Source organism: Pituophis catenifer, unplaced genomic scaffold, assembly GCF_029215685.1.
Source record: "Pituophis catenifer annectens isolate HBS135680 unplaced genomic scaffold, rPitCat1.0.hap2 SCAF_1, whole genome shotgun sequence".
NCBI classification, from domain to species: Eukaryota; Metazoa; Chordata; class Lepidosauria; order Squamata; family Colubridae; genus Pituophis; species Pituophis catenifer.
Window position 1 is genome coordinate 335,812,354 of NW_027256881.1, and position 25,942 is coordinate 335,838,295.

General features: G+C 41.6%; 1 protein-coding gene across 2 annotated transcripts in view; it reads right to left on the reverse strand.

Annotated features, from left to right (window-relative positions):
* The window catches only part of MKNK2 (MAPK interacting serine/threonine kinase 2), a 45,442-nt gene extending 24,178 nt beyond the window's left edge, over positions 1-21,264 (reverse strand). Inside the window, exons 1-5 of one of the 2 annotated variants that reach the window (XM_070931796.1) lie at positions 21,196-21,264; positions 19,154-19,330; positions 7,725-7,806; positions 6,103-6,204; positions 1,863-1,960 (exon numbers count right to left, since the gene is read on the reverse strand). In XM_070931796.1, coding sequence (XP_070787897.1) covers positions 1,863-1,960; positions 6,103-6,204; positions 7,725-7,806; positions 19,154-19,201 — 330 coding nt within the window. In that variant the 5' untranslated portion in view covers positions 19,202-19,330; positions 21,196-21,264. Of the gene's footprint in view, positions 1-1,862; positions 1,961-6,102; positions 6,205-7,724; positions 7,807-19,153; positions 19,419-21,195 lie in introns of those variants that run through there. The other variant, XM_070931797.1, reaches the window with a different exon arrangement.
* Between the last annotated feature and the right edge of the window lie 4,678 nt (positions 21,265-25,942).

Here is a 25,942-nt window from a genome sequence, read left to right on the forward strand (position 1 = left end):
TCCTGCACACAAATTATATTTGCATCTGCCTAATGCTTGAACAGCTTCAATAAATATAAATAATAAATATACTCTGGAAGGAATAATCATTTTCCAGATCATGGAATAAATATCCTGACGCCTTGGCAATGATAATTAGCCACATTGCCAACAGATGGTGGTAATTATTGAAAAGAAACTCTACTAACTCTACGTGTTTAAAAAGAAAAAGGCAATTAACTTTCTGAAAGTAAGTAGCTAGCGTTCCGGAGAATGCACTAACTTTCCATTTGCAAAGAATCTTTTTCAATATGCAGCTAAGCATTGCAAGCTGACTTTCACTTCACACTTGCATAAAATACTGAAAACAGTTTTACAGCTTCGTTCAACCAACACTTGGGTTTCCACAAATTTAAAGGAACTTGTGCATAATTCTGTCTTCACCGCTTCTCAAATAAATGGAACATGCCCCATGTATATTCCAAGTTTGTTTAATATCTGAAGGGCTGCTATGGGCTGCTATCTGGAATGCAACATCTATTACAGGTAGTCCTCAACTTAGAGCCATTTGATTAGCCACTGTTTGAAGTTACTACACCACTGAAAAAAGTTAATTATGACCAATCCTCACACTTATGACTGTCGCAGCATCACTGTGGTCGTGTGATCAAAATTTGGGCGACTGGCAGCCGGCATGTACAGGTAATCCTCAATTTACAACGGTCCCTTTAGTGACCATTCAGAGTTACAACAGCACTGAGAAAAATGACTTATGACTGTTTTTCACACTTACGACCGTTGCAACATCCCCATGATCATATGATCAAAACTCAGATACTTGGCAACTGGTTCGTATTAATGACCGTTGCCATGTCCCAAGGTCATGTGATCACCTTTTGCGACCTTCTGATGAGCAAAGTCAATGGGGAAGCCGGATTCACTTAAGAATCGGGTTAGTAACTTATCAACAGCAGTGATTCACTTAACAATTGAAGCAAGAAAGGTCGTAAAATGGGGCAAAACTCCCTTTTAAAATGTCTCACTTAACAACAGAAATTTTGGGCTCAGTTGTGGTTGTAAGTTGAGGACTACCTCTATTTTAAATAACGCAATCAAGGTTTGAAGAAAGAAGCCTCTAAGTAGCAGGACAGTTCATCTATCATTTCAGAGAATTACTATCTTTACTAAAACTTTCTTCACTACCCTGATCTCTTTGAAATGTTCTCAACCATCCTGTAAGGTAGGAAATATTTAACATTAACGCAGACAGGTCAAAACCAACTTCCTCCCAAATCCAGCCATTTGACTTTGTGCACATTTTTGCTTGCATCAGCTGAAGCCTCCAAACAAGCAGTAGATGCAATACAGAAGTAGGCAGACTGGAACTGGAGTTTTATTTACAAAGCGGGATTAAGGTTAAGAACCCGAGTTTACCAAGATCAAAGCAAATGCCCTAGTGTTTGGAAGCTAGTTACGAATCCCAGCTCTACTCTTCAATCAAAATTAACTTTTTTTTTTTTTTTTGCAAAGCCTGCCACAGGCTTTGTAGCACCTCAGCATTTTCCTCAAATAGTTTGGGCTAGATTAGAGGGGAAAGGCAGTAAAGAGCAGAAGCACTGAAACCAAACAGGAATCTTGGTGTTGCCCAATCCTCAAGGCATTTTCTCCAATGCCCGAGAAGAACAAAGCATTTCCCAAAAACATGTCTGCTGATGATAAATGCACCAGGATTCTATTATTGCAGAAGACCAACATTCAGATATTCCTCTCTCTGTGGATAGATTTCAGCTCAACGTTTTTGGCTTCAGTGTTTGGGAAACAACAGGCCTTATTTCCCAGAACTCCCTTTCCTTAGAGAAGCCACCCTGACCAAGGATTCATACCTTCACTGCGTACTCCTTGTTAGTAATGAGGTTAACACAGGCCTGGACTTTTGCATGTGCTCCTTCTCCGAGGACCTCTTCTTGGAGCTGGTAAACATCTGGATGTGGCGGCAGAGAGAGAAGGGCAGGGAGAGAAAGCATATTCCAAAATCAGACTTTCAACAGAGCATTCAGACAGCACGTCCACTGATCTGGGGGAAAACCCACAAAAGGCCGAAAATGCAAAAGTAACCATTCCAGAGTTCACCCACATCTAAGTTCTTCCAGTTTCTAGTTTTGTTTCAACAAATGTAGTTTCACTCAGAGTTTCTAAACAACACCGAACTAATAGGATCAGAGTCAACAAATCCAACCCCTAGCTCCATGCAAAAATCCTGCAATGAAACCTCTTCCACCGATTATTCTCCAGTCTCTGTTTAAAAGTAAATGGTTCTACTCTGAAATTACTTTAATTATGAGGGGAAGCTTTATTCTTACACTTAACCAAAATTACCTCATCCCCATAACTTAACCCACGATTCTGTCTTCTACCTTCTGCACCTCTGTTTCTCCTTTCAAAGTGTGCTACCACCTAGTTCCTTGATCTTCTTTTTTTAAGGCCTAATATTCTTGATTCCTTCCATATCTTGTCTTAGGATGTATGTCTCGCTCATCCAGGTTGCCCATTTAGGAACCCGCTTCAGGTTTATCACTGGAAACAATTCTCCAGATGGGCTCTGACTGTATAAACAATGATGGTACAAGCCAACCCCATCCACTCATTCTTCCTGTGAGCAAGCAAGCTATAGACATCTCTGTCTATGGCTTACACAGCATGTTGTATGAGTGTGTTTTGGTGCAAAATGGAGAAACAGTGTAAACTGAAGATAACCACACCTAATAAAGATACCTCATACTAATTCTTCTCATATCACTTTCTAGTTTATGAGTTGAAGGCAGTAATGTCTATTTTAGAGATCCTGGCATAGACTAATCTACACATGCTTGGGATACAACTAAGCACCAGTTGCATCTACAACGAAATATGCCAAAGCTAAGAAATATACAAATATAAAAATGACAGTTTACAAGTAGTCTTTGTTTACAGACTTTCGCAGTTACAACCATGATGAAAAACAAAAAAAACTTTATGAACAATCTTCACATTTACGACCTCTGCAGGTCTGTAAGCAAAGGAAAGCTGAATTAAGATCATAAGCACAGTTGTGGTTTCACTTAGTAACCACTCTGCTTAACAACCAAGTTGCTGGTCCCAATGATGGTTGCTAAACAAGGACTCACCATGTTGCGTGTTTGGCGATTCAGAAACCGTGTTATGATGAAGTGAATAGGGTTGAGCAAGGAAGGGTTTTGTGCAAATAGGAAAGTTAGTTGCTGAAGGTAGTAAGATAGGATAGAAATAAAATGTGACAATCAACAGGTTGCTTAGCAAATGACTCAACATCAAGGAAGGAGTAAGACAAAGGAGTGTCATGTCCCTTTACTTATTTAATGCCTTTATGTACAAGTACTTGTGGTGATCTTAAGATGTTATCTAGATTGGGATAGTTTTTATCCCAGTTTTTATAGCTTTTATAGCTCTGGGATAAAAACTGAATAGTTTTTATCCCAGAGCTATAATTGCACTCAACAATGAACTAAAGGGCCACCATCAGTGAGCTGTTGGACAGCATTACTTGGTCTGTTGTTGTCAAGTATTTGCAAGCCATTGGCACATGTGTCATATACCAGTGGAGGCAGAGAGTGTCTCCACCCCTATGTGGAAAGGAGGGGCTTACCCAGAATATAAAACCCCCTCCAACCTTTTCCACCTTGCTCTCTCCATCTCTCTCTCTCTCTCTCATTTCTTGTGTTTGTTCCTCATAAGACTTGATCTCTGTTGTACATAGTTAATATGATTTATCATATGAATAAATACGTTTAAGACATTTATTTATGCATCTGCCTCTGAACCCTTCTATGCTCCTGGGTGTTTCTACGATCCCAATTCCACAGTTGTGTGGATGTTTGGGTGGTTTAGGGGTGGAGAATTGTGGTGGGTTGGGGATTGTTATGTGTGTTGGACCTGGTCTTTGGGCGTTAAGTGAATTTTGTTGTATGGGTATACATGTACAATGACAATAAAGTTATTTATTTATTTGATATTATGTTGTTGTTTGAGAACATTTCCTGAAAATCCCAGAGGTGCTTTTTCAAGAGGCAACTGGACTTTCTGGTTTTTTTTCTTTGAAGATGTTTCACTTCTCATCCAAGAAGCTTCTTCAGCTCACAAGCTTCTTGGATGAGAAGTGAAATGTCTTCAAAGAAAAACCAGAAAGTCCAGTTGCTTTTTGAAAAAGCACCTTTGGGACAACCATGATCTAGATGACTGAGAATCTCCACAGACATTTCCTGAAAATGTTACCCTTACATGATGCAACAAGCAAGGAATGATCTGAAAATCGATGTATCAAAATAGCTGGGTCTAATAGGGCAAACGAAATTGCGATGGCGCAATGGCTAGAGTTCAGTACTGCAGGCTACTTCTGCTGACTGTTGGCTGCCTGCAATTTGGCAGTTCAAATCTCACCAGGCTCAAGATTGACTCAGCCTTCCATCCTTCCGAGGTGGGTAAAATGAGGACTCAAACTGTTGGGGCAATATTCTGACTCTGTAAACTGCTTAAAGAGGGCTGTAAAGCACTGTAAAGCGGTATATAAGTCTAAGTGCTAGTGCTATAAACTCACTGAAAAAAAGAAGAAGAAAGAACTAGCACAAAAGCTGATGAATCTGGGCTCCCTAGTTCACTTTAAGGGAAAGTGAATGAAATTTAAACTATAAACGTTAGTAGAAATATTGTGGGAAGTTTGTAGCCTGTGGCAAGGAAATTTTTTGCCAATTTCTTTTGCCAAACCAAGTGAAAAGGGTCAAATACAGAGTATGGGTCTGTTCACTTTGTCACATGGAAGTAGGGTACGTCAGGAGAAGCACGAAAATAAGATGAAGGTGGCGAGAGTGGGTTGTCATGGGTGTGCACTGAAATACAACTGAGAAAGGGTCAAGGATGAGTAAGTTCCAAATTAACTGGATTGAATACAAAAGGGAGTGACCCACTGGAAAGCACACTGACATCACACAGACGACAAACGAGAACTCAATTGCAAAAACAAATACACAAAGAAAGACTGAATGGGCTGGAAGACAAAAATGGAGGAAATTATGGCTGGATGGATCTAGTACAGGGGTGTCACACTCGATTTCATGGAGGGACGCATCAGGGTTGTGTTTGACCTCAGGGGGCTGGGGTGGGCTTGGCCAGCTCAACATCACTTGTGTCAGGGGCATCTGTGGTGGCCTGAGCGCTCTGCCAGCGAAAACAGGCTCGCAAGGTCCGTTTTTGGCTACAACAACCTCCTGCAACCCTCAGCCAGCAAAAACGGAGCTTGGGAGGGCCGTGGGCTGAGGGTTGCAGGAGGCTGTCGCAGCCGAAAATGGAGCTCGTGAGCCCTTTTTCGCTGGCAGAGCGCTCGGGCTGTTCTTTTACTGTTTCCAGGGCAGCCCTGTGAGCCAGATCTAAGCACGCTGTGGGGCGGGGCGGACCCGTGGGCCTTGAGTTTGACACTCTTGTTCTAGTAGATGATCTTGGGTTAGCCTAATTTTTACTTACGTTTCCTTTTCTAAATTCCCTGCCTTTAATTTCTTTACTATTACTTCTTCTTTTTTGTACTTTGCATTATCTTGTTTACTCCAAAAGGGAACAGTGTGATGGGTATTTATATAACCAGATATGAAAATCAGAAGCACTATCTGGTCTGATGTATGAACAAGTCCAGTAAAAATGAGAGAAGATCCATAAGGATTTTCCCAGTTAGCTTACTGAAAGCAGGTTAACAAGTTCTTGTTACTGTTCTTTTCAGTTCTTTGGGTTGAATTTTAAATTAACCCAGTTTTTTTTCTGGCCCATAAACAAATATAATTATTTTGCCAGTTGTCAGTTCCTCCTTTTAGTTTCTTTTTGGATTCTTCAGAACACTGCCTGTGTGCTTTAATTTTTGAACCATTTTGGAAATTAGTATATAAATACTCTTATGAACTTCCTCTTCTACTACAGGAATGAAGACAATACCCTTGTGGGTCTATGAGCCGATATTGAAGCTTAAAATAAAATATTTTTACAAGAAGAGGTTTAGAGCCATCTGACTTTTTACCTTTCCTGGAAACTTAACAATGTGGACTAGTGCCTTGGCTATGTTCATCTCACCTTCAAACCTCCCTGAAAAACTGTCCGTAGCTCTGCAGCGTTTTTTCTTCTTGTTTCTTTTCTTGGCATTGGGGATGTCGATGGGCTGACTCGAAGGCATATCTGTCAAGAAATATTTTGGTTTAAAAGAAAGAAAAAAAGAAAGAAGCAAATATAATAAAGATAACATTCGAACCTAGAAGCAATTAACACGCCACAATTACAGGCAAGCCTGATCTTGAAGACAAGTTTACATTTTGCCCATAAACTAGGACATGGGGAGGGGCTTCTTTCTCAGGCTGGCATTTCTCACAGTTGCAGAAAGGAAAAATGCGGCCTTAGCATCATTTGTAAAGGTCTTAATTCAACCGCATGTCCAAAGCTTATAGATGTCAAGTTTCATCAGCATTCACCACTGAGCCAAAGGGGAGTCCATCTGAATCAGATTAGATGGCCATATGATCCAACATGCCGATTCCCAATATAGGTCGTCCTTGACTTGCAACCACAATTGAACCCCAAATTTATGTTGCAGAGAGGCTGTTGTTAAATGGGTTTTGCCACCATTTTACACTCTTTCTTGCCACAGATGTTAAGTGAATCACTGCAGGTGTTTTAAGTTAATAATACATCCGTTAAGTGAATCTGACTTCCTTGTTGACTTTGCTTCTCAGAAGGTCACAAAAGGGGATCACATGACCCCCTTGTGGGGGTCATGTGACTGCAAATGTCATAAATATGAGCCAATTGCCAAGCACCTGAATTTTGATCAAACTATTGTAAGTCAAGGATTATCTGTAGCCAGATTTCAACCAGAGGTGGGTTTCAGCAGGTTCTGACCAGTTCTGGAGAACCAGTAGCGGAAATTTTGAGTAGTTCAGAGAACTGGTAAATACCACCTCTGACTGGCCCCGCTTCCATCTATTCACTGCCTCCCGAGTTCCAGCTGATCGGGAGGAAATGGGGATTTTGCAGTAACCTTCCCCTAGAGTGGGGAGGGAATGGAGATTTTACTGTATCCTTCCCCTGCCACGCCCACCAAGCCACGCCACGCCCACAGAACTAGTAGTAAAAAATTTTTAATCCCACCACTGATTTCAATCCATTTCCCTGGGGCGGCTCAGAAGCAACTTGCTAACTGCGAAAATACACAATGCTCCAATTTCTCCTTAATGGATTACAGAAGATTCACTTTGGAATGCAAAAACAGGAAGGAGACCCCAGTTCTGGGGGGGGGGGGGGAAGGGGGGGAGAGGCATAGATTTTTGGGAATTTATGTTTGTATTTTATTCACCGCCCAGACTTTGGGTGGCTCTATGAATTTGATAAATGCATAAATTCATTCCTAACAAGCCTTCATCCTAGGCCTGCCCATTATATGGCCCCCCAGGCCACCTCTGGCCCTTTGGCTGCCCCTATCCAGCTTGTGTGGGTTGCTTTTATTTTAAAGGCAACTGCTTTTTTAAATTTTCAATTTACTTATGTTTGCGCCTGCATGCCTACGCACCTCCACAGCCCTACCAGTTCAGCCCTGCCCAACTGGGTCCCAGTTTCTCACGTGGTCCCCTAGGAAAATTAACTGCCCACTCCTGCTTCACCCTGTCCCACCCACTGCTTTCTCAAAGGTAAAAATGGAGGCTCACCGGGCCGAGAGGAACATTCAAAATTGAAGACAGATTCCAGGTGGGTGGACTGAGAGAATTCCAGGTCGAAAGGATTCTGGCCCTGATGAGATGGAAAGAAAAGAAAAAGAAGAAGGTGATTTAAAAAAAAAATCAGATGAAATAGTGTTAGAAAAAGCAGCCAATCTTCCTACAGGATTTTCTTTCTAAAACCAGTTGGATCAGAAGCAGTTGCTGGAAAGAGGCGAGCGCAGCTGCTGTCGGTCCCAGTTATGATTTTTCAAAGCCGTCAAGGATGCTCTCTTGACAATTCTGGCTTACTGAACTTGACACTAAACAGTCGCCTGTTATGAATATCTAATAAAGACCTGCAGCAGATCCTTGTGTACTTAAAGACATTCTACCCCACTAAAATATATATGGTATATATATATATTTCTTCTAACAAGCATGCATAGGCCAGGCTGCTATCATGCATATTTAAATCATTTCATTGTAAAAGGAAGAGAATACTTTCATTATTTCTGTAAATCGTTTTGCATATTTTTTTTTATGAACTCAATGTCCCCTAGTGAAGTGGGATTCTACAAAGGGAGGGGGAGAGAGAGCCTGTTCCATGGTGGGACCCCATTTACAGAAGGCCCAAGCCAGGGAGGCTCAATCGATAAACCAGTAAGCATCAGTTCGGTGCCAAGTGAAGACTTTTCTATTTTCCCAGGCTTTTTAATTGGATTTCAATAGTATTTTAATCAATTTTTCTATGACTGATGTGCTGCCGATTAGTTTACACAGATAGACCTCGATTTACGACCACAATGGACTGCAAAATTTCCATTGCTAAGCAAGGCACTGTTAACCTGCGCAAGCTGCACTGGCTCCCGGTGGTCTTCTGGGTGCGCTTCAAGGTGTTGGTCATCACCTTTAAAGCGCTCCATGGCATAGGGCCTAGCTATCTTCGAGACCGCCTGCTGCTACCGACGACCTCCCATCGACCCGTGCGCTCCCACAGAGAGAGCCTCCTCGGGGTGCCATCAGCCAAACAGTGCAGGCTGGTGACCCCCAGGGGGAGGGCCTTCTCTGTGGGGGCACCTACCCTCTGGAATCAGTTGCCCCAGAGATAAGGAGAATCCAAGACCTCAGTGCCTTCTGCTGTGCCCTTAAAACCCATTTTTTCCAGCAAGTCGGGCTGGCTTAAGAATAAATTTTTTAAATGTTTTAATTGGTAGTGATTTTTAATTTGCTGGGCCAAATTTATATATATTTTAATTGTTTTTTAATATTTGTATTGCATGTTTTTAATTCTGGCTGTACACCGCCCTGAGTCCTCAGGGAGAAGGGCGGTATAGAAATTGGAAAATAAATAAATAAATAAATAAATAAATAAAACCTGAGTTGTATCCCATTTTACAACCACAGCTGTTAAGCAAATCACTGCAATGGTTAAATGAGTCAGGAGGTCATTATGTGAATCTGACTTCCCCCATTTGACTTTGCTTGTCGGAAGCTGTCTGGGAAGGTTACAAATGATGATCGCATGATCCAGAGAACAGTGCAAATGTCATATATACAGGCCAGTTGCCAAGTGCTCGAATTTTGATCATGTGACCATGATTAACGACTGCTACAGCCGTTAACTCTGAAAAATGGTCATAAGCCACTTTTTTCAGTGCCGTTGTAACCGTCTAATGGTGACTAAGCAAACGGTTGTAAGTCGAGGACTACCTCTATAGTGTTTTTACTTCACATTTTTTATTTTACAATACCTACTTTTATTCAGATTATATTTTTAATGAATTTAATCACAAACGATCGACAGAGTTTGAGTTACTGGGCAAGTTTAAAAGCTTGAATTAAGTAAGAAATAATATTATAAAAGGGACATTCCTGCAGATTGGATCTGCAGAGCTGAAATATGCTAGTTGTTCTTTCTTAGATTGGAACCTAGTCATACAAACTAGGTTCAAACGTGTCAAAGAAAGAAAGAAATATAACGAGAAAGGGCCATTCCCAAAAGAAGGTCACTAAGAAGGCAAAGTTATGAGACAGAATAAGCCAAAAGCTTGTCTAACAAGCTGGAACACCCTCCTGCCAGCTTCCCAGAGCCATCTCAAAATGAACACACAGAGGTTTATTTAGAATAGATAAGCTTCAAGGAAATCTCCCAGGTGCTTCCAAGGCCACTATCAAACATCAGGTGGTTCATTTGGGGAAAAGGCAGTTGGTGTTTGCTACACCCAAAACTCAACCTTTCCCAACTTGGCACTTTTCAGGTGTGCTGTGATTGTAATCATTGGAATTCTGACGGAGAATTCTGGAGAACCCCAGAAGAGGGAAGGGAGCCCCACCTGCACATTTCAGAGAAGCAGATGTTAAGAGTCTCTCTCCAGCTTGTTTTCTTTACATATTTATATTTATTTATTAATATATCAAATTTATATGGCTGCCCATCACAGAAAAAGTGACTCTGGGTGGCATAAAAACAATGAACATATGAGAAGCTATTACTAGAATGGGTGAAAAAAATCCACGGCATAAAAGAAGAGTTATAAATATTAACCATCTTCTACAGGTAATCCTCAACCTTCGACCACGATTGAGCCCAACATTTCTGTTGCTAAGTGAGACTTTTGTTAAGTGAGTTTTAATGACCTTTCTCGCCACAGTTGTTAAGGTCTCAAAAGGGGGGATCGCATGATTTTGGGATGCTGCATCCGTGATAAAGGTGAATCAGTTGCCAAGCATCCAAATTCTGATCATGTGACCATGGGGATGCTGCAAGGGTCATTAAGTGTAAAAAACAGTCATAAGGCACCTTTTTTAATGCCTTTGAATGGTCACTAAACAAAATGTTGTAAGTCGGAGCCACCTCAAGATCTTACTGGTCCCCCCGAGATCCCCAAGCTTGTTGACATAGCCAAGTCTTGAGGAACTTGAGGAATACTAACATTAATTTATTCAACTGGTAGATTTGCATCCTTCCATACCTGACCACGCCTGGTCATCTCTAGTGGAGTGTTTTCCAACCTTGACTACTTGAAAATGTGTGGACTTCAGCTCCCAGAATTCTCCAGGCAGTAGGCTGGCTGGGGAATTCTGGGAGCTCAAGTCCACACATCTTCACGTTTAAGTTTGAAAAATTGCCTTAACTCCTTTGGAACACTAGTTATCATTTCCGAGAGCAACAATGAAAAAAATCAGTCTTACTTAGCTATTTTTTTACTATATGTAAGGATTTTTATTTCATATAGCTTAACCCTTGATCAACATTTCCAGAAGGAAAAAGAGCTAGTAATTATTATTACTTTTGTGAGAAAATAATCAACTATAAAAATGTGACCGTGCAAGAAACCCTAAAACTTTCAGAGGGTAGTATTTTATTGAATTACATAGCTAGTGTGGAATTTGACAACTAGACAATTTAAACTGATTCTCCCAGCCCTTATTATAACTAACAAGCTGATATTGCAATATTGGGAAGATAAATGTATGAATAAATTCATTCATTTAATGGATTGAAGAGCTGATGACACTTGCTATAAGTGGATTGCTTACAGATGTTGATTTTGTATGGATAAATATGAGGAAATATGGGACTTATTTATAAGCACGATAGTCATATAGTGCATTAAAATACACACTTAAATGTTTGTATTAGGTAATTGTATATAGAATTGTAACTATTTACTGTTGCAACAACATTTTTCTCTGTATCTTGTTTTTGTTGTATTTTTTCAACATAGTTTTAAGCAGTTGTATATTTTTGACAATGTATATATTTTGGTGTTTTGTTCTTTTTGCTTGTTAATATTTTAAAAACAAAAAATAAATATACAGGTATTCCTCGACTTACAACTACAACTGAGCCCAAAATTTATGTTGAGACATTTGTTAAGTGGATTTTGCCCCAAGTTACAACCATTCTTGCTACAGTTGTTAAGTGAATCACTGCAGTTGTTAAATTAGTAACACGGTTGTTAAATGAATCTGCCTTCCCCATTGATTTTACTTATCAGAAGGTCATAAAAGGTGATTACATGACCCCAGGACACTGCACCCGCCATAAATATGAACCAATTGCAAGCATCTAAATTTTGATGACCTGACCATGGGGATGTTGCAACAGTGTGACAAATGGTTGTAAATAACTTTTTTCAGCATTGTTCTAACTTCGAATCAGAGGTGGGTTTCAGCTGGTTCTGATCAGTTTTGGAGAACTGGTAGCAGAAATTTTGAGTAGTTTGGAGAACCGGTAGTAAAAATTCTGATTGGCCCTGCCCCCATCTATTCTCTGCCTCCCAAGTCCCAGCTGATTGGGAGGAAATGGGGATTTTGCAGTAACCTTCCCCTGGATTGGGGAGGAAATGGAGATTTTACAGTATCCTTCCCCTGCCACGTCCACCAAGCCACAACCACCAAGCCAAGCCATGCCCACAAAGCCAGACCCACAGAACCGGTAGTAAAAAAATTTGAAACCCACCACTGCTTCGAATGGTCACTAAACAAACAGTTGTAAGTCAAGGACTACGTGTATTAAAAAAAAGAATTGTACTCCAGTCATATATAAACACAAGCAAACATCTCATTAATTGTGTCAATAAAAGGGACTCCCTTTTATTCTGAAAATCATCCTCTTCATTACAGCCTCTAATACAGGTAAGAGAACTTGCCAAGTTTTAAGAGCTTTCATATATTGTTGCCCAATGTCCAACAAAACTGAAAAAGGATACACTAACCTTATCCCAGTCTAATTTCACTACTGATTGAAAAATCTATATTAAAAGTGGTGGAAGTGCGTAAGAACAAGTATGGGCACTGCCAGTTCAGTAAGACTTCCTGTCAATAAATAAACGTATTAACTCACAACCTACACCCAAACATTCTTACAAAATCTGCTGAGGTGAGGCAGAACTGCGCAGAAAAATAAATAAATAAAAACTCTGAACTTCACTAATAGGTTTGTGGATGAGGATACCAGCCCAGACTTAGTAGTATCAGATAGTCAGACGTACTTGGGAATTATTGCTTCACTATCTGGAAATTTCATATTGCTTTCACAGCATAGCACAACACCACACATACACATACACACACACACACACACACACACTTGCATGAGCACCACTAAGCCAGGAAAAAAGCTGACCAGAACAGTCCACAAATCCCATAATGCTTTGCTTGGAGATTAAAATAATTATTGCTGAAGATAAAATAGAAACCAAGACGAGTACCAGGAAGGGAACTGTTAAAAAAGCCTGGGTGTAAAATATAAAATATATTTTAAAATATAAAATTAGAAAAAAAAACTCTCTGCCATGTCTTATGGGAGAGGCAGAATACAATCTTAACGGGAGAAAGCGGAAGCAAGATTCAGAAGTGAATAAGGCAAACAAAGCTTTGGGTTAGGGGGTGTGATATGGTGTATATTGTGTTCTTGGGTAATTCCCATGCAAAATTGCATGCCACAACTGCAGTCCTGGATTGATACGCTTCTTACCGCTTTTTAATTCAGTTTGCACAACTGTTCTAAAAGCAGGGGCGTCCAACCTTAGCAACTTTAAGACCTGTGGACTTCAAGTCCCAGAATTCCCCAGTCAGCATGGGGAATTAAGACCTGTGGACTTCAAGTCCTGGGCTGGCTGGCTGGCTGGGGAATTCTGGGACTTGAAGTCGACAGGTCTTAAAGCTGTTAAGGTTGGTCACTTCAAGTGTTAATCTCTTCAGCCATCAAACTGCAATTGTGAGGCTTTGCTAAACCTCCTGATGCAGCCTTAAGACACCACTTGGGACTGACTAACTTTAAAAAAAAATATATTTTTAACAAAAGGCCCAAACAAGGTTTCTCCTATTTCGAGATTTGCTGATCTCTGGGAGTCCCACGGGTCCAGAAAATATTTCTGGGTGGGTTTTTTCCCCTCCTCCTTTCCTGACATCCACTTTCTTTCTACTGTAGGAAAAGCTAGGCCCAACATTGCAGAACGCAAAGGGTGCTTACATAACACACTGGCTCCACCCATCCACCCACCCCTTTCCAGGGCCTCGCTGGCATCCAAACCACAAGGTACAACAGAAGTTACATCAACACAAGCAGCTTTAAAAAAAAAAGTGTGGACACCCACAGGGTGGCAAACAGCAGCATCAGGACGCACACAAGCGTAAGCACATCCATTCAGGTCCTTCCAGCCCCCCACCGCCTCCCAGTCTTTTCTTTCCAGCTGCTCTCCACCACAACGCACTCACAAACTTTACAACCACACCGCCGTTTGGTCCCACGCCAGGAAGCTGTGCTATTTAAACAAAAACAGAAAACGACTGCACCCGACAGGAATTTTGCAGCAAAATTCCCCCACCCCTGAAAACACACAGACGCACACATCCACCACAGCCAATGCCCCAAAGTATCTACCTTGATTGGCTCTTTTTTAATAAAAAAAAATCAACACAACAGTGCTAAATTAAGGTTAGGCAGTAAAAACAGGTTGGTAATACCCACAAGGCAACTGCAGCAATTATAAGCCTGATGGAAAAACACCAGCAAGAAATTCAAGTTAGTGCCCAAAATGTTCAGTGCAGCCAATCCAAACCAAATTCCGTGATCAAACTCAGAAACCAGAGTGAAGGGGATGGGTATTACATAATGCAGATTTAATTTGCAAAAAGGACATCAAGAGAACAAGCCCAATTCAGCAAAGACTTTGGAGAGAGGAAGAAAAATGCAAACTGCCTGTTCATGAATACCCTCTAATCTGCAAGGGGGGGAAAAAAAACAGATTTGGTTCTTCCAGAATCTAGATTCCAATTCTCAATTTTATTGTGGAGTAATGGGGGGGGTGTCTGAAAATTGTGCATCATTGTACTTTTCCCCCTAGGAATTTCAGACATGACAGCTAACTCTGCAACTCCTGCCCCTTTTTATTCTTGTTAGGTAGGCTAAAATTGGTTGAAAGCTTAAAATAATGCAAAGGGTTTGAACCTGGATCTCCTCAATGTGAAATGACGTATTAACACAACATTATTTCCTTTAACAGGAGTATTAGTGTCCTACATCATCTACTTATTTATTTGCTGAAAGGCCATAGACCAAAAGAGGGGGAAATGTATTTGAATTCAGTTTTGGAGTATGTTACTTTCTCAATACTTCTAGCTAGTGCTTTTGATTTTGACTAAGAGCAAGGATTGCAAATTCTCATTCAACCATATTTCCAAGTCTTCAGCTTTATTTAAGTCCTGGCTACTGGTTGAATAAGCCACAGCGGCTGAATTTTACTACATAATAAGCTACGTCCCAACAAACTTAGTTCACTTAGAGCAGAAGGGAACTTGTTCTCTGTCTCTCAAATCTCTCTGTAGACTACCTCACAAGGTAGTTGTGAGAGTAAAAGGCAGTCTTCATGGAAGAAAATTCACAAGCCCTCCCTAAGCAAGGGAGTTTGAACCCTAACTACCGGTAGCAGGAGTTTAAGCTAGATTGCCTAGGCTAGTCTTGAAACTTAATGCCAGAGCATAATTACTTGATTACTTAATAAGTACCAACAAAATCTAAAATGGCCTATTCAATGAAACCTTAATCTAAAACAGGGTTCACCCATTTTAGCAACTTTAACACGCATGGACTTCAACTCCCAGAATTCCCTGGCCAGAATTCTGGGAGTTGAAGTCCATGCATCTTAAAGTGGTCAAGGTTGGGAAATTCTTGTCTAAGAGGAAGCAAGTATCCACAAAACCAGCACTAGTAATTTACACTGCAAACATCATTTGTAGAACCTGGGATGAAGGTGACTTATCCTATTGTCATGTCACAATTACCAAATAGAACTAAATATCTCTATATCCTCCATCTAGTTATAGTAGTAAACCAGTATATGTATATATTGCATAATATATACAGTAAACCAGGATGGTCTTTTACTACATGCCTACAATAACATTACTTGGACTCTAGGAAGATTTATGCAATTTTCAAAGGCTACCCCCATGCTTGATTCTTGACAGTCATCGGTTGTTCAGAAGTGCCTCATCAGGACTAGCAACTTGACTTTGAACTCATGAAAAGAAAATCAGGTGGGAGCTATTTTAACCCGTGTGCCAGCTTCCAAACTAATGTCCCCAGTAGAATAGAATAAAATTCTTTATTGGCCAAGTGTGATTGGACACACAAGGAATTTGTCTCCGGTGCATAAGCTCAGTGTTTATCACAAGCAACAAGTGATAAAATCATGATCATAATCATAAAATACAATCATCATAAATTGTAAGATACAACACTCAGCGATACAAAGAGAAAAAGCATTCCAAGTACAATTATGCACTTTCTGAGCTCAGCCTGTGTGTGATGAAGACAAGCAATTGCCCAGCTTTCAAGAAAGACAAACCCAACTTCAGCCACAGAAGCTTCTATTAAAAAGTAGGGACCGGCCCAACCACCCTACCTCAGTGCTCAACAGGGCCAGCCCTCACATGCTGCCAACATCCCATAATTAGGAGCAGCCAGCAAAGGATGAACATGGACTGACAGGAAAGAGGAGAAATCCTCAAAGGCTGAACCCCGTGCTTTGAGCAGAGTGCTGACTGGCATCCCTGCGGGGTGGAATTCATAAGCAGGACAGGTTTTTGAACTGGCTGGGAGGCTCTCTCAGGCTCAGTTGCTCCACCTGCACAATGGGAACAAAGCAGCTAGCTGGAAGAGACAGGTGGGCGAGCCCACAATTGCACTGTTGCAATCTCTATTCTTCAAAAAGGCCACCAAGCACAAACCATGCACATCACACCTATAAATCACCTTGAATTTCTACCTGACAGTATAGGAGCACAGAATACAAGTTTTCCATCACTTTGCTGATTTATTTTGCCAGATTTCGTATCCCCCAAGAAGGGGCCTTCAATCTGAATTCTTCAAACCCTACTGATGTTTTTTTTTTTTTTCAGCTACCCACACAGCTTTGGTACATCCCCAAATCTTCAGGCATGTTCGGACCTGTCAGCAATAGCTTTCTTTACATCACTCAAAAGAACTAGAAGCTTATCTTTACATTTGGGGGGGCAAACAGAGAATTCCAATCCACAGTTACTCCAATGAGGGGGAAAAAAGAGGTAAGGGATTCTTTGTAAAACGAATAAGAGAAGTTTGAACAATTGCAAACTATCATTGTTGTTTTAAAAAAGCAGGTGAGTTTGCTGTCCTTGCAAACATGAGCGTCTCTGCAAAATCAGAGGTTGCAATAGGCACATTAGGGCTAGAACAGCAGATCACAACCTAGGTACTACACTTACGTCAAGCTTCTTCAAAAGCAAGACAAGACAAAACAAGGATATATCCTCTTTAAAATCCAAGCCAGTTTTTTTTTCTTGTGGAGCCCAGAAAAGGCACAGTGAAACCCATTGCTATAGAAAAGTATAGATTAAATTGATTTGTAGCCAAAATTATAATCTCTAAACACACATCATGTTGAGAGAACATACTGAACACAGTAGCTGTGTTCACACAACAAACTAAGCCACAATTAACTACTAACTGCACATGGCTAAATTCACATTAATTTATTAACACACACATCAGGGTTTGCAAACGTCATGTGTTGGTAATTGCTAATAAGCAAACCACACTATATCTTAGTTCAATGTTTGAATCCAATCTGTGAGAGCAATGTCCTAAACATACTTTTTTCTTCTATTTAACAGACACAAGCCTTTATTTTGCTTTCAAATCTTCAATTTGCTTTCTCAACACTGTTTTACTCTACCTTTCTCTATTCCTGCCCTTCCCCACAAACTTATTTCTTATTCAAATAAAATATTAACTACTTGGAAGTCAGGACTGAGTTTATCAAGTAACAGCTTTTGATACAGCAAATTAAACTTCGCTTTGGAAACCATGATTACTAGCACAGAACTAGTCTTATACATGGTTAAGCAAACTACCATGTTTCCCCGAAAATAAGACCCTGTCTTATATTTTTTTGAACCCTGAAATATGTATTTGGCCTTATTGCCATGCACTCAAAAGCCCAGGGGATGTCTTATTTTGGGGGAAACAGTGTAGAAATTAGTCTAACGTAAACAATGCCATTCTAAATTGAAACACTCATTGATATATGCCAAACCTCATCACAGGAAATTCTGAACATCAGTATCTAAGATGGAGTTGGAAGATTACAATTTGTGTTTCTGAACATTAGCATCTTGAAAATGTGTGGATTTCAACTCCTAGAATTTCCCTGCCAGCATGGGAGTGGAGGTCCACGTCTTCAAGCTGCCAACATTGAGAAATAGTGGGATAGACACTGCTAGGAAAATAATATACTGTACCACTTTTGGCACCAGGTATTGGCAAGAACAAGAATAGGTAAGGAGGTAAATGGTGGTATAGTAGGGACTTAACGGTTCATATCCATGATCTGATTTTACAACTAACACATAAACACCGAGACTACAGGTACTCCTTGACTTACAACAGTTCATTTAATGATTTTTCAAAGTTACAACAGCACTGAAAAAAGTGATTTATGACCATTTTCACACTTATGACCTTTGCAGCATCCCCATGATCAAAATTCAGATGCTTGGCAATTGGTTCCTATTTACAACGGTTGCAGTGTTCCAGGGTCATGTGATCAACTTTTGTGGCCTTCTGACAAGCAAAGTCAATGGGGAAGCCAGATTCACTCAACAATTGTGTTACCAACTTACCAACTGCAATGATTCACTTAACTGTAGCAAGAAAGGTTATAAAATGGGGCAAAATTCACTTAACAAATGTCTCAAGCGTAGCAATATAAATTTTGGCCTCAATTGTGGTCGTAAGTCAAGGACTACCTATATTTGGGAATCCTGACTATTTCTTCCCCAGGAATTTAAGCGCCATATTCCACAATTCAGTACTACTTCAAATGTAAAGTGACAGAAACCAACTCCTTTGTACACAACCAAGAAACCTTGAGCACCAACAACATTGAATACTGGGAAGGTGTCCATTAAATATATTTTATAAAAAACTACAAAAGTCTCAACGGAAACAGAGCCTATTCAGCAGTCACAAAATATGCTAGAACAGGACAGAGGGGAACATCAAGAAAATTGGAAAATGGACCACTTGCAACATTTTGTGCCAAAGACTGCAGAAACACCTGTAAACTTCTACCTGTTGTAAATATTTTAGGAAATATTATGTATTCCCAAGGGAGAGCTGCCTCACTTCTTCAGAGATTAACTCTTTGTTATGACTGACTTGCCAGCACAATCAACAAAAGTTTAGTTTCTTTCCCACTTCCTCTTTTTATTGACAACAGCCAGACATTCTCCCTGCAATTCACAACCCACTGCCATTTGCTAGACAGAAGGCTAAACCCCACCGGCTCATTTTTTACAACCAAAAAAGCAAAGCAGCAAAGATTTAAAACATGAAGAAATCCATCTGATCTTATATCGTTTTTAAAAATGAAATAGTCATACTGTACCTTAAAAGAACGATGGAAGCCTTTAAGCTCGGTTTTCTTCTGCACCATCTTGAGATCTTAAAAATGCAAGAATATTCCAAATACGAGAATGGGAGAAAAATAGTAAAAGAAACAAGGAAGGGAGGAGAGAGAGAGAAAAATTTGGATGAAGCTAGTCCGGATTGGTTGAAAAAGACCCTGGAAGAGAGAAGGAGGGAGGGGGGAAAAAAAACAGGCAAATGTCAGGATTCATAGAACAATTTTTGGCTGGATTAAACAGCTGGTAAAAAGACTGATCAGATTTAACCAAAACATGACAATGAAACATATAAAGTCTATAAACAAAGGACAAAGAAGAGCTAGAAAGAGACTCAGAAAAAGGCACCCCTCCTTTCAAGAAAGTGAATTCTGCCCTCCCCCCAATACACACACACACACACACACACACACAGTCTCAACCCAGCTCTTTCTTAGGGGTGGTGAATTACAATGGCAGCTACATAAATGTTTCCCAATCCGAAGCAACACTTTAAAAGAACCATTTTTTTAAAAAATGATCCTTGCATCCTTTAAGGGGGCCACATACTGAAAAATTATTCTTCAAAACCTAACAGGAGGCATCCAAATCCCCCCCCCCAAAAAAAACATGTTTCCTCTGATCTGTTGGGAGTCAGGGACCTTTTTATTTTTTTTTACACAGGGGGTGTGAGTAGACTGCAGCACGTTTGTATTCCTTTGTGTAGCAATGCACCCAATGGGAGATTTTTTATTTTTTTTTATTTTTTGGTTCCTTTAGCAGATCTGCAGCGTTATGTATTATTCCAAGAGCAAATTTAGACCTCAGGGGCTGGGAGAGAGAGAGAGAGAGGGACATCCTAAAAAGAAGGGGGCGTGTACAATATACACACCTCTTTTTTTATTTACAAAATGACCTACAGAAAAGACATCCATCGATTTTGCAAAATAATGACTTAAAAAAAAAAACATATCCCAAAGACTATATATAGGACCACATAGGGACACATATGTAGCATATTCTGGAAAGGGAAAAATCTGGAAATTTTCAGGGGAGGGGAGGGATAGTTGCAAATCTAGAAAAACCAAGTCACTTGCTCCAAAAAAACCCCTCTTTTTTTCCTGTATCAGCAATAGGTCGATCTCTGAACGGTAGACCCATAACCCCTTATTTCCAATGGGAGTGGGTTTTTTTTTTTTTTTGCAATACTGCATTTCCTTTTAAATCCAAGTATTTCCCCCCCCACCTCCTCCGCGCATATATCCTAAATAGAAGGGGGCGTGATCACTCTCATTTTCTATTATATACACTTAAGGGAGGGGGGGAATACCCGGCATGATACCGAGAGCTAAAGGGGAAGGGGGGGACACTTAAACTCCCCCAAATCTCAAGAAAACCGATTCCTCTCTATGAATTTCGTCTATAAGGATAGGAGATAGAAAGGGAGCCGAGTGCTACTCCAGAGCCCGTCCATTGCAAAGACCTTCATTATACCGCCAGGAAATGATGGGGAGAGAGAGAGAGAGAGAGGGAGGGGGGGAACATCCTCGGTGCTAAATAATCGAGGGGGGGCACTAAACTGTTTTCCCCCCCCAAACCGTTCCACACTTGCAAGCCCGTTTGCAAAAAAAAAAAAAAAACTCAAACGCGCACCGACAAACCCTTTTAATTTCTTTGCAACGCTACGAAATTTGCAACCGCATAAAAGGAGGATGGGGTGGTGGGAGAGAAAGAGTTGCGAGAGCGATAGGTCGAGTTTTGTTTTTGGAGTAGGAGCGGGGGGGGGGACACACAACCATTCTCGCCCTCTCCCCCGCTTCCCGGTGCAAGAATATTTTAGGAATGCAGCTTTATATATATAAATATATAAAGGAAAGCCGCGCAGCTGCTTTTTTTATTTTTTGCAAAAAATAAAAATAAAAACACCAGGGCAGCGTTGCAAAGGATGAGGTCGGAGGATGCAGAATTTTTTTTTGCCAGTCTCTCTCTCTCTCTCTCTCTGCCCCCTTCGCGCCCCCCTCCACCCCACACACTCCGGCTTGCCTACCGAGCTCGGGCCCCGCAGCGCTGGCGCCACTGCTGATGGAAAGGCACCCAGCCGGCCTCTGGCGGCTCGAAGACACGGGAAGGGAGGTTCCGCGGCGGGGGCGCCTCGAGCTCGGCTTATATATAGGCAGCGGGCGGGGAGGGCCGGGCAGCCGCTTGCATCAGCTGAGCCGCTCGCCTATTCAGCCAAGCCAAGCCAGGCGGGCGAGGCGGAGCCGACCGCGGAACCCGTGCAACGCCTCCGCTGCTTCTCCTCCTTCTCTCTTCTCTTCCTCCGGGAGAATAAGCCAGCCAGAGACAAAGGACTTCCGAGCATGTGCAGAGTGGCTTCGCGGCCCCAGCCTGCGCATCTCCCCGCACCACCACCACCACCACCACCAGCGCAGGGGAAAGGGAGCCGCGTCAAATAAAGCCGATTAACTATTCAAGCAGGCGCAGAGCGTTTCTTTTCTTCCTTCCATCGCCTGATTTTCCTGTTCAGCCAAATTAAAAGGAGGGAAGGGGGCGTATAGTAGCTCTCGAGCATGTGCAGAGTGCTTTTGTCCTCGTCATGTAGAAGGGAGGGGGGACGACGACGACAAAGAGGAACTGTTATAGAATGGAATGAGCTGGAAGGGACCTTGGAGGTCTTCTAGTCCAGCCCCCCCTGCTCAAGCAGGAGAACGTACTATAGACCATTTTAGATAGGTGGCTGTCTACTTAGTAGACTCTAGCAATAGCATTTAGACTTATATGCCGCTTTACAAGGGCTGTTAACAGCCTTTCTCTAAGCTATGGTTTGTTGGTCAAGATAAAACACGCTCCCTTCCTTTACATGCTTTTGGCTTTCTGCCGTCTTCACACAACGCACCACACAACGCCTGTGGAATTCATTGCCCACACTTGGTTGGGGATTTGAGCCAAGAGGCAAAGCCAGGGTCCCAATTGAGCACGGGTTGGCCTTTTGCCAAGAAAACCAGCGTCCCCGTTACAGTCTTATTGTTTTTATCTGAAAAAGGGGGGCAGCTTTGATTTATTTCTTTCTCTCCCCCACCCACCGGATTAATTTTACTATCTGAAGCGGAACGGGAGTCTTTTACACGCGTCGAGGATAAACTAAGGACGGAGAGACTTTAGGGGTTTTTTTTTTCCTAATCTCCATTTTTTTTCTGCAAGGTCCAGCGCGGGTTTCTATATATTCTAGAGCAGGGGTCTCCAACCTTGACCACTTTAAGCTGGAGGACTTCAACTCCCAGAATTCCCCAGCCAGGTTTGCTGGCTGGGGAATTCTGGGAGTTGAAGTCCTCCAGGCTTGAAGTGGCCAAGGTTGGAGACCCGTTCCAGTGATTTTCGAAACAAGAATCCAGTCCTTTCTGAGGGCGCTTTCGCAAGAAATGCAGGACGTGCTTCACGCAACGGGGTGGTTGTTGTTTTAACTCATCAACCCTCAGTTGCTGAATTCGCACGTAACCCTGAAGAAATGTAAAAGGGGGCAGAGGCTGGGATGGCTCTGCGGGTTCAGCTCCCCGTGCGAAGCAGCTTTCCCCTCAGTAAATACACACACAGACAGACAGGCAGAACTTGTGTGCGGGCGGGCACGTCAAACCGACTTTTCCTTGCGATTAGTAGCTGCTCCTGGCCGCCCCCTTCAGGGCTGCGAAGGCCGCGCATTTCCTCCACCCTCCAGGTTTCGCCTCTGCCTTTTGGAGAAGGACGGATTCTCACCCCATTCACACACAAACACACACACACACCTTTGTATATTGACACCAGCTAAGGGGAGCCTCTTTCCGAAAAGGCCTGCTCGCTTTCCTCCCCCCCCCCCCCGCCCTCAATGGCTCATCGAGATCCCTTCCCTTTGCACAAGAGTCACGAGAATCTACCCTCACTCATCCTGCAGAGAGTGTGCGTGCCCGCAGGCGAGTACATGCACGAATTCACGTCTGCAAGCAAGAACTTGGGAGATTATACATACGAAGGAGTCAGCGAGATCAGCGTCTCGTTTCCCGTGGTGGAAAAGCAGGAGTTTTAACCAAAGGCCCCCGGAGCAAAGCATGGGGAAGAAAATGCATCCTTCCTGGTATAATTAATAGAATAGAATAGAATAGAATAGAATAGAATAGAATAGAATAGAATAGAATAGAATAGAATAGAATAGAATATGAGGACCCAGTTTGTGGAGGCAATAAACTGACTTTGTATAAATATACAAAAGTATGAAGGCTATTGCTTAACGCATTGTAAGCTGCCCTGAGTCTCCGGAGAAGGGCGGCATATAAATCAAATTAAAAATAAAAATAAAAAATAATTAGACTAGACTAGACTAGACTAGACTAGACTAGACTAGACTAGACTAGACTAGACTAGACTAGACTAGAATAGAATAGAATAGAATAGAATAGAATAGAATAGAATAGAATAGAATATTGGCCAAGTGTGATTGGACACACAAGGAATTTGTCTTGGTGCATTTGCTCTCAGTGTACATAAAAGAAAAGATACGTTCATCAAGAATCATAAGGTACAACACTTAATGATAGTCATAGGGTCCAAATAAGCAATCAGGAAAGAATATCAATATAAATCATAAGGATACAAGCAACAAAGTTACAGTCATGCAGTCATAAGTGGAAGGAGATGGGTGATAGGAATGATGAGAAGATTAATAGTAGTGCAGATTTAGTAAATAGTTTGACAGTGTTGAGGGAATTGTTTAGCAGAGTGATGGCGTTCAGGAAAAATATCTCTTGGCCTTACTCCTGAGTGGTCCTCTCTGCTTTAGCTGCTCCTGCCTTCTGGCAGCTCTTCTCATACTTGCACTAGGAACAGGCCCCTCCTGTTCCTCTGCCTCTCTACTGTTCAGCCTCTGGAGGCTCCAAAGTCCGCACATCACTCCCCGATGGCCCTGGCCCCATCTCTGCCTCCGACGCAGAGCCCTCATCTGGGCCTTCCTCAGCCTCCAGGACTGGCCCATGTTCTTCCTCAACCTCATCGCTGTCCAACTCCACTGCTAGCTCCGCAGGCTGCTGGCAGACCACAACAGAAGGTTGCAAAAGGTGATCACATGACCCTGGGACACTGCAACTGTCATAAGTTGGTTGCCAAGCATCTGAATTTTGATCACAAGACCATGGGAATGCTGCAAGGATCATCGGTGTGAAAAAACGGTCATAAGTCACTTTTCAGACAAAATTTTGAACGGTCCCTAAATGAACTGTTGTAAGTCAAGGACTACCTGTATTGCATCTGAATGTGGAGGTTACTTCCCAGGCTAGTTAAGAGCTGATGGACCAAATAACTGTATAGGCTACATACCGTATGTATAAGAATAATGTCCACAAATGTGTATACCGTATTTTTTGGAGTATAAGATGCACCGGAGTATATGACGCACCTACCTTTTTTGGTAAGGAAAAGAAGAAAAAGAAATCTCCCTCTGCCTCTGAGCAATTGTAGCACACAGCAAACAGCCTGCTTTACTTTCATTTTTGTTTTCAGCATAGCTTGATTAGCACAAGGAAAAAAAAAATCTGCTCCAGCAATTTACCTCTTTGCAGCAAGCAGCAGAGCCCTGCACAAAACAGCTGAGAGCAAATCAGCTGAGAGTCGGGAGGCCGATCCAATCAACTTGTGCTAATGAGGCTGTGCTGAAGCTGAAAGGAGCTGTTTTTTCTTGCTGTTTGCTTGCAAGGCGGTAACTGCTGCGAGGCAGAGGCCAAAGGGTGGAGGCCAGTGGGTGGGCGGGGGCTACATTCGGTGTATACGACACAGCTAAATTTTCACCCCCTTTTAGGGGAGAAAAAGGTGCGTCTTATACTCCGAAAAATATGGTAATTTTATTTGGCCAGGTTAATTTACAACAAACTAGCTTTGTTGTAAGTAAGATAGTTTTGTTTACTCTGCCTGTAGTTTACTTACAGTAGTGCTGCTCTGAATCCTTAACCAACTTAATGGAGAACCCCAACTTCTTTCTTCACACAATACAGGTTGTCCTCAACTTACAACAGTTCATTTAGTGACAATTCAAAGATACAACAGCACTGAAAAAAGTGACTTATGACTGTTTTTCACAGTTATGACCTTTCCCGCATCCCCATGATCACATGATTAAAATTCAGATGCTTGGCAATTGGTTGATTTTTATGACTGTTGCTATGTCCCAAGATCACGTGATCCCCTTTTGCGACCTCCTGACAAGCAAAGTCAACAGGGAAGCCAGATTCACTTAACCACCATATTACTAAGTTAACAACTTAAGAACCGTGACAGGAAAGGTCATAAAATGGGGCAACGCTCACTTAACAAATGATCCCAGCAACAGAAATTTGGGGCTCAATAGTACTCGTAAGTCGAGGACTAACTAGTCATAATTCAAAACAAGAATCCCCAAGCTTAGAAAAAGTATGAAATTTTCTCCCGATGAACCGTCTTCTGTAAGGAAAGCTAAACATTTATAGCAGAAAAAAGAAAAGAAAAGTGGATTGAATCCTCACCCATCCTTATTCCATCTTTAAGACAGTTTTGGGAAGACGTTTTCTTTTTCACATTTAATGGGAATTGAGAGACAGCATCCGCAGTAGTGTGAGCCCTTTAATCATCCTAGTTGCTCTTCTTTGCACTTTTTCCCAAATCTTAACATCTTTTTTGTAATGTGGTGACTCACCAAAGTTTACTGGTGTGTGTATGTGTGTATCTCCAAGTCTATACTTCTATTGCATAAACATCTGGGAAATGTTTATTTACTCATTTAAATAAATAAATACATGCAC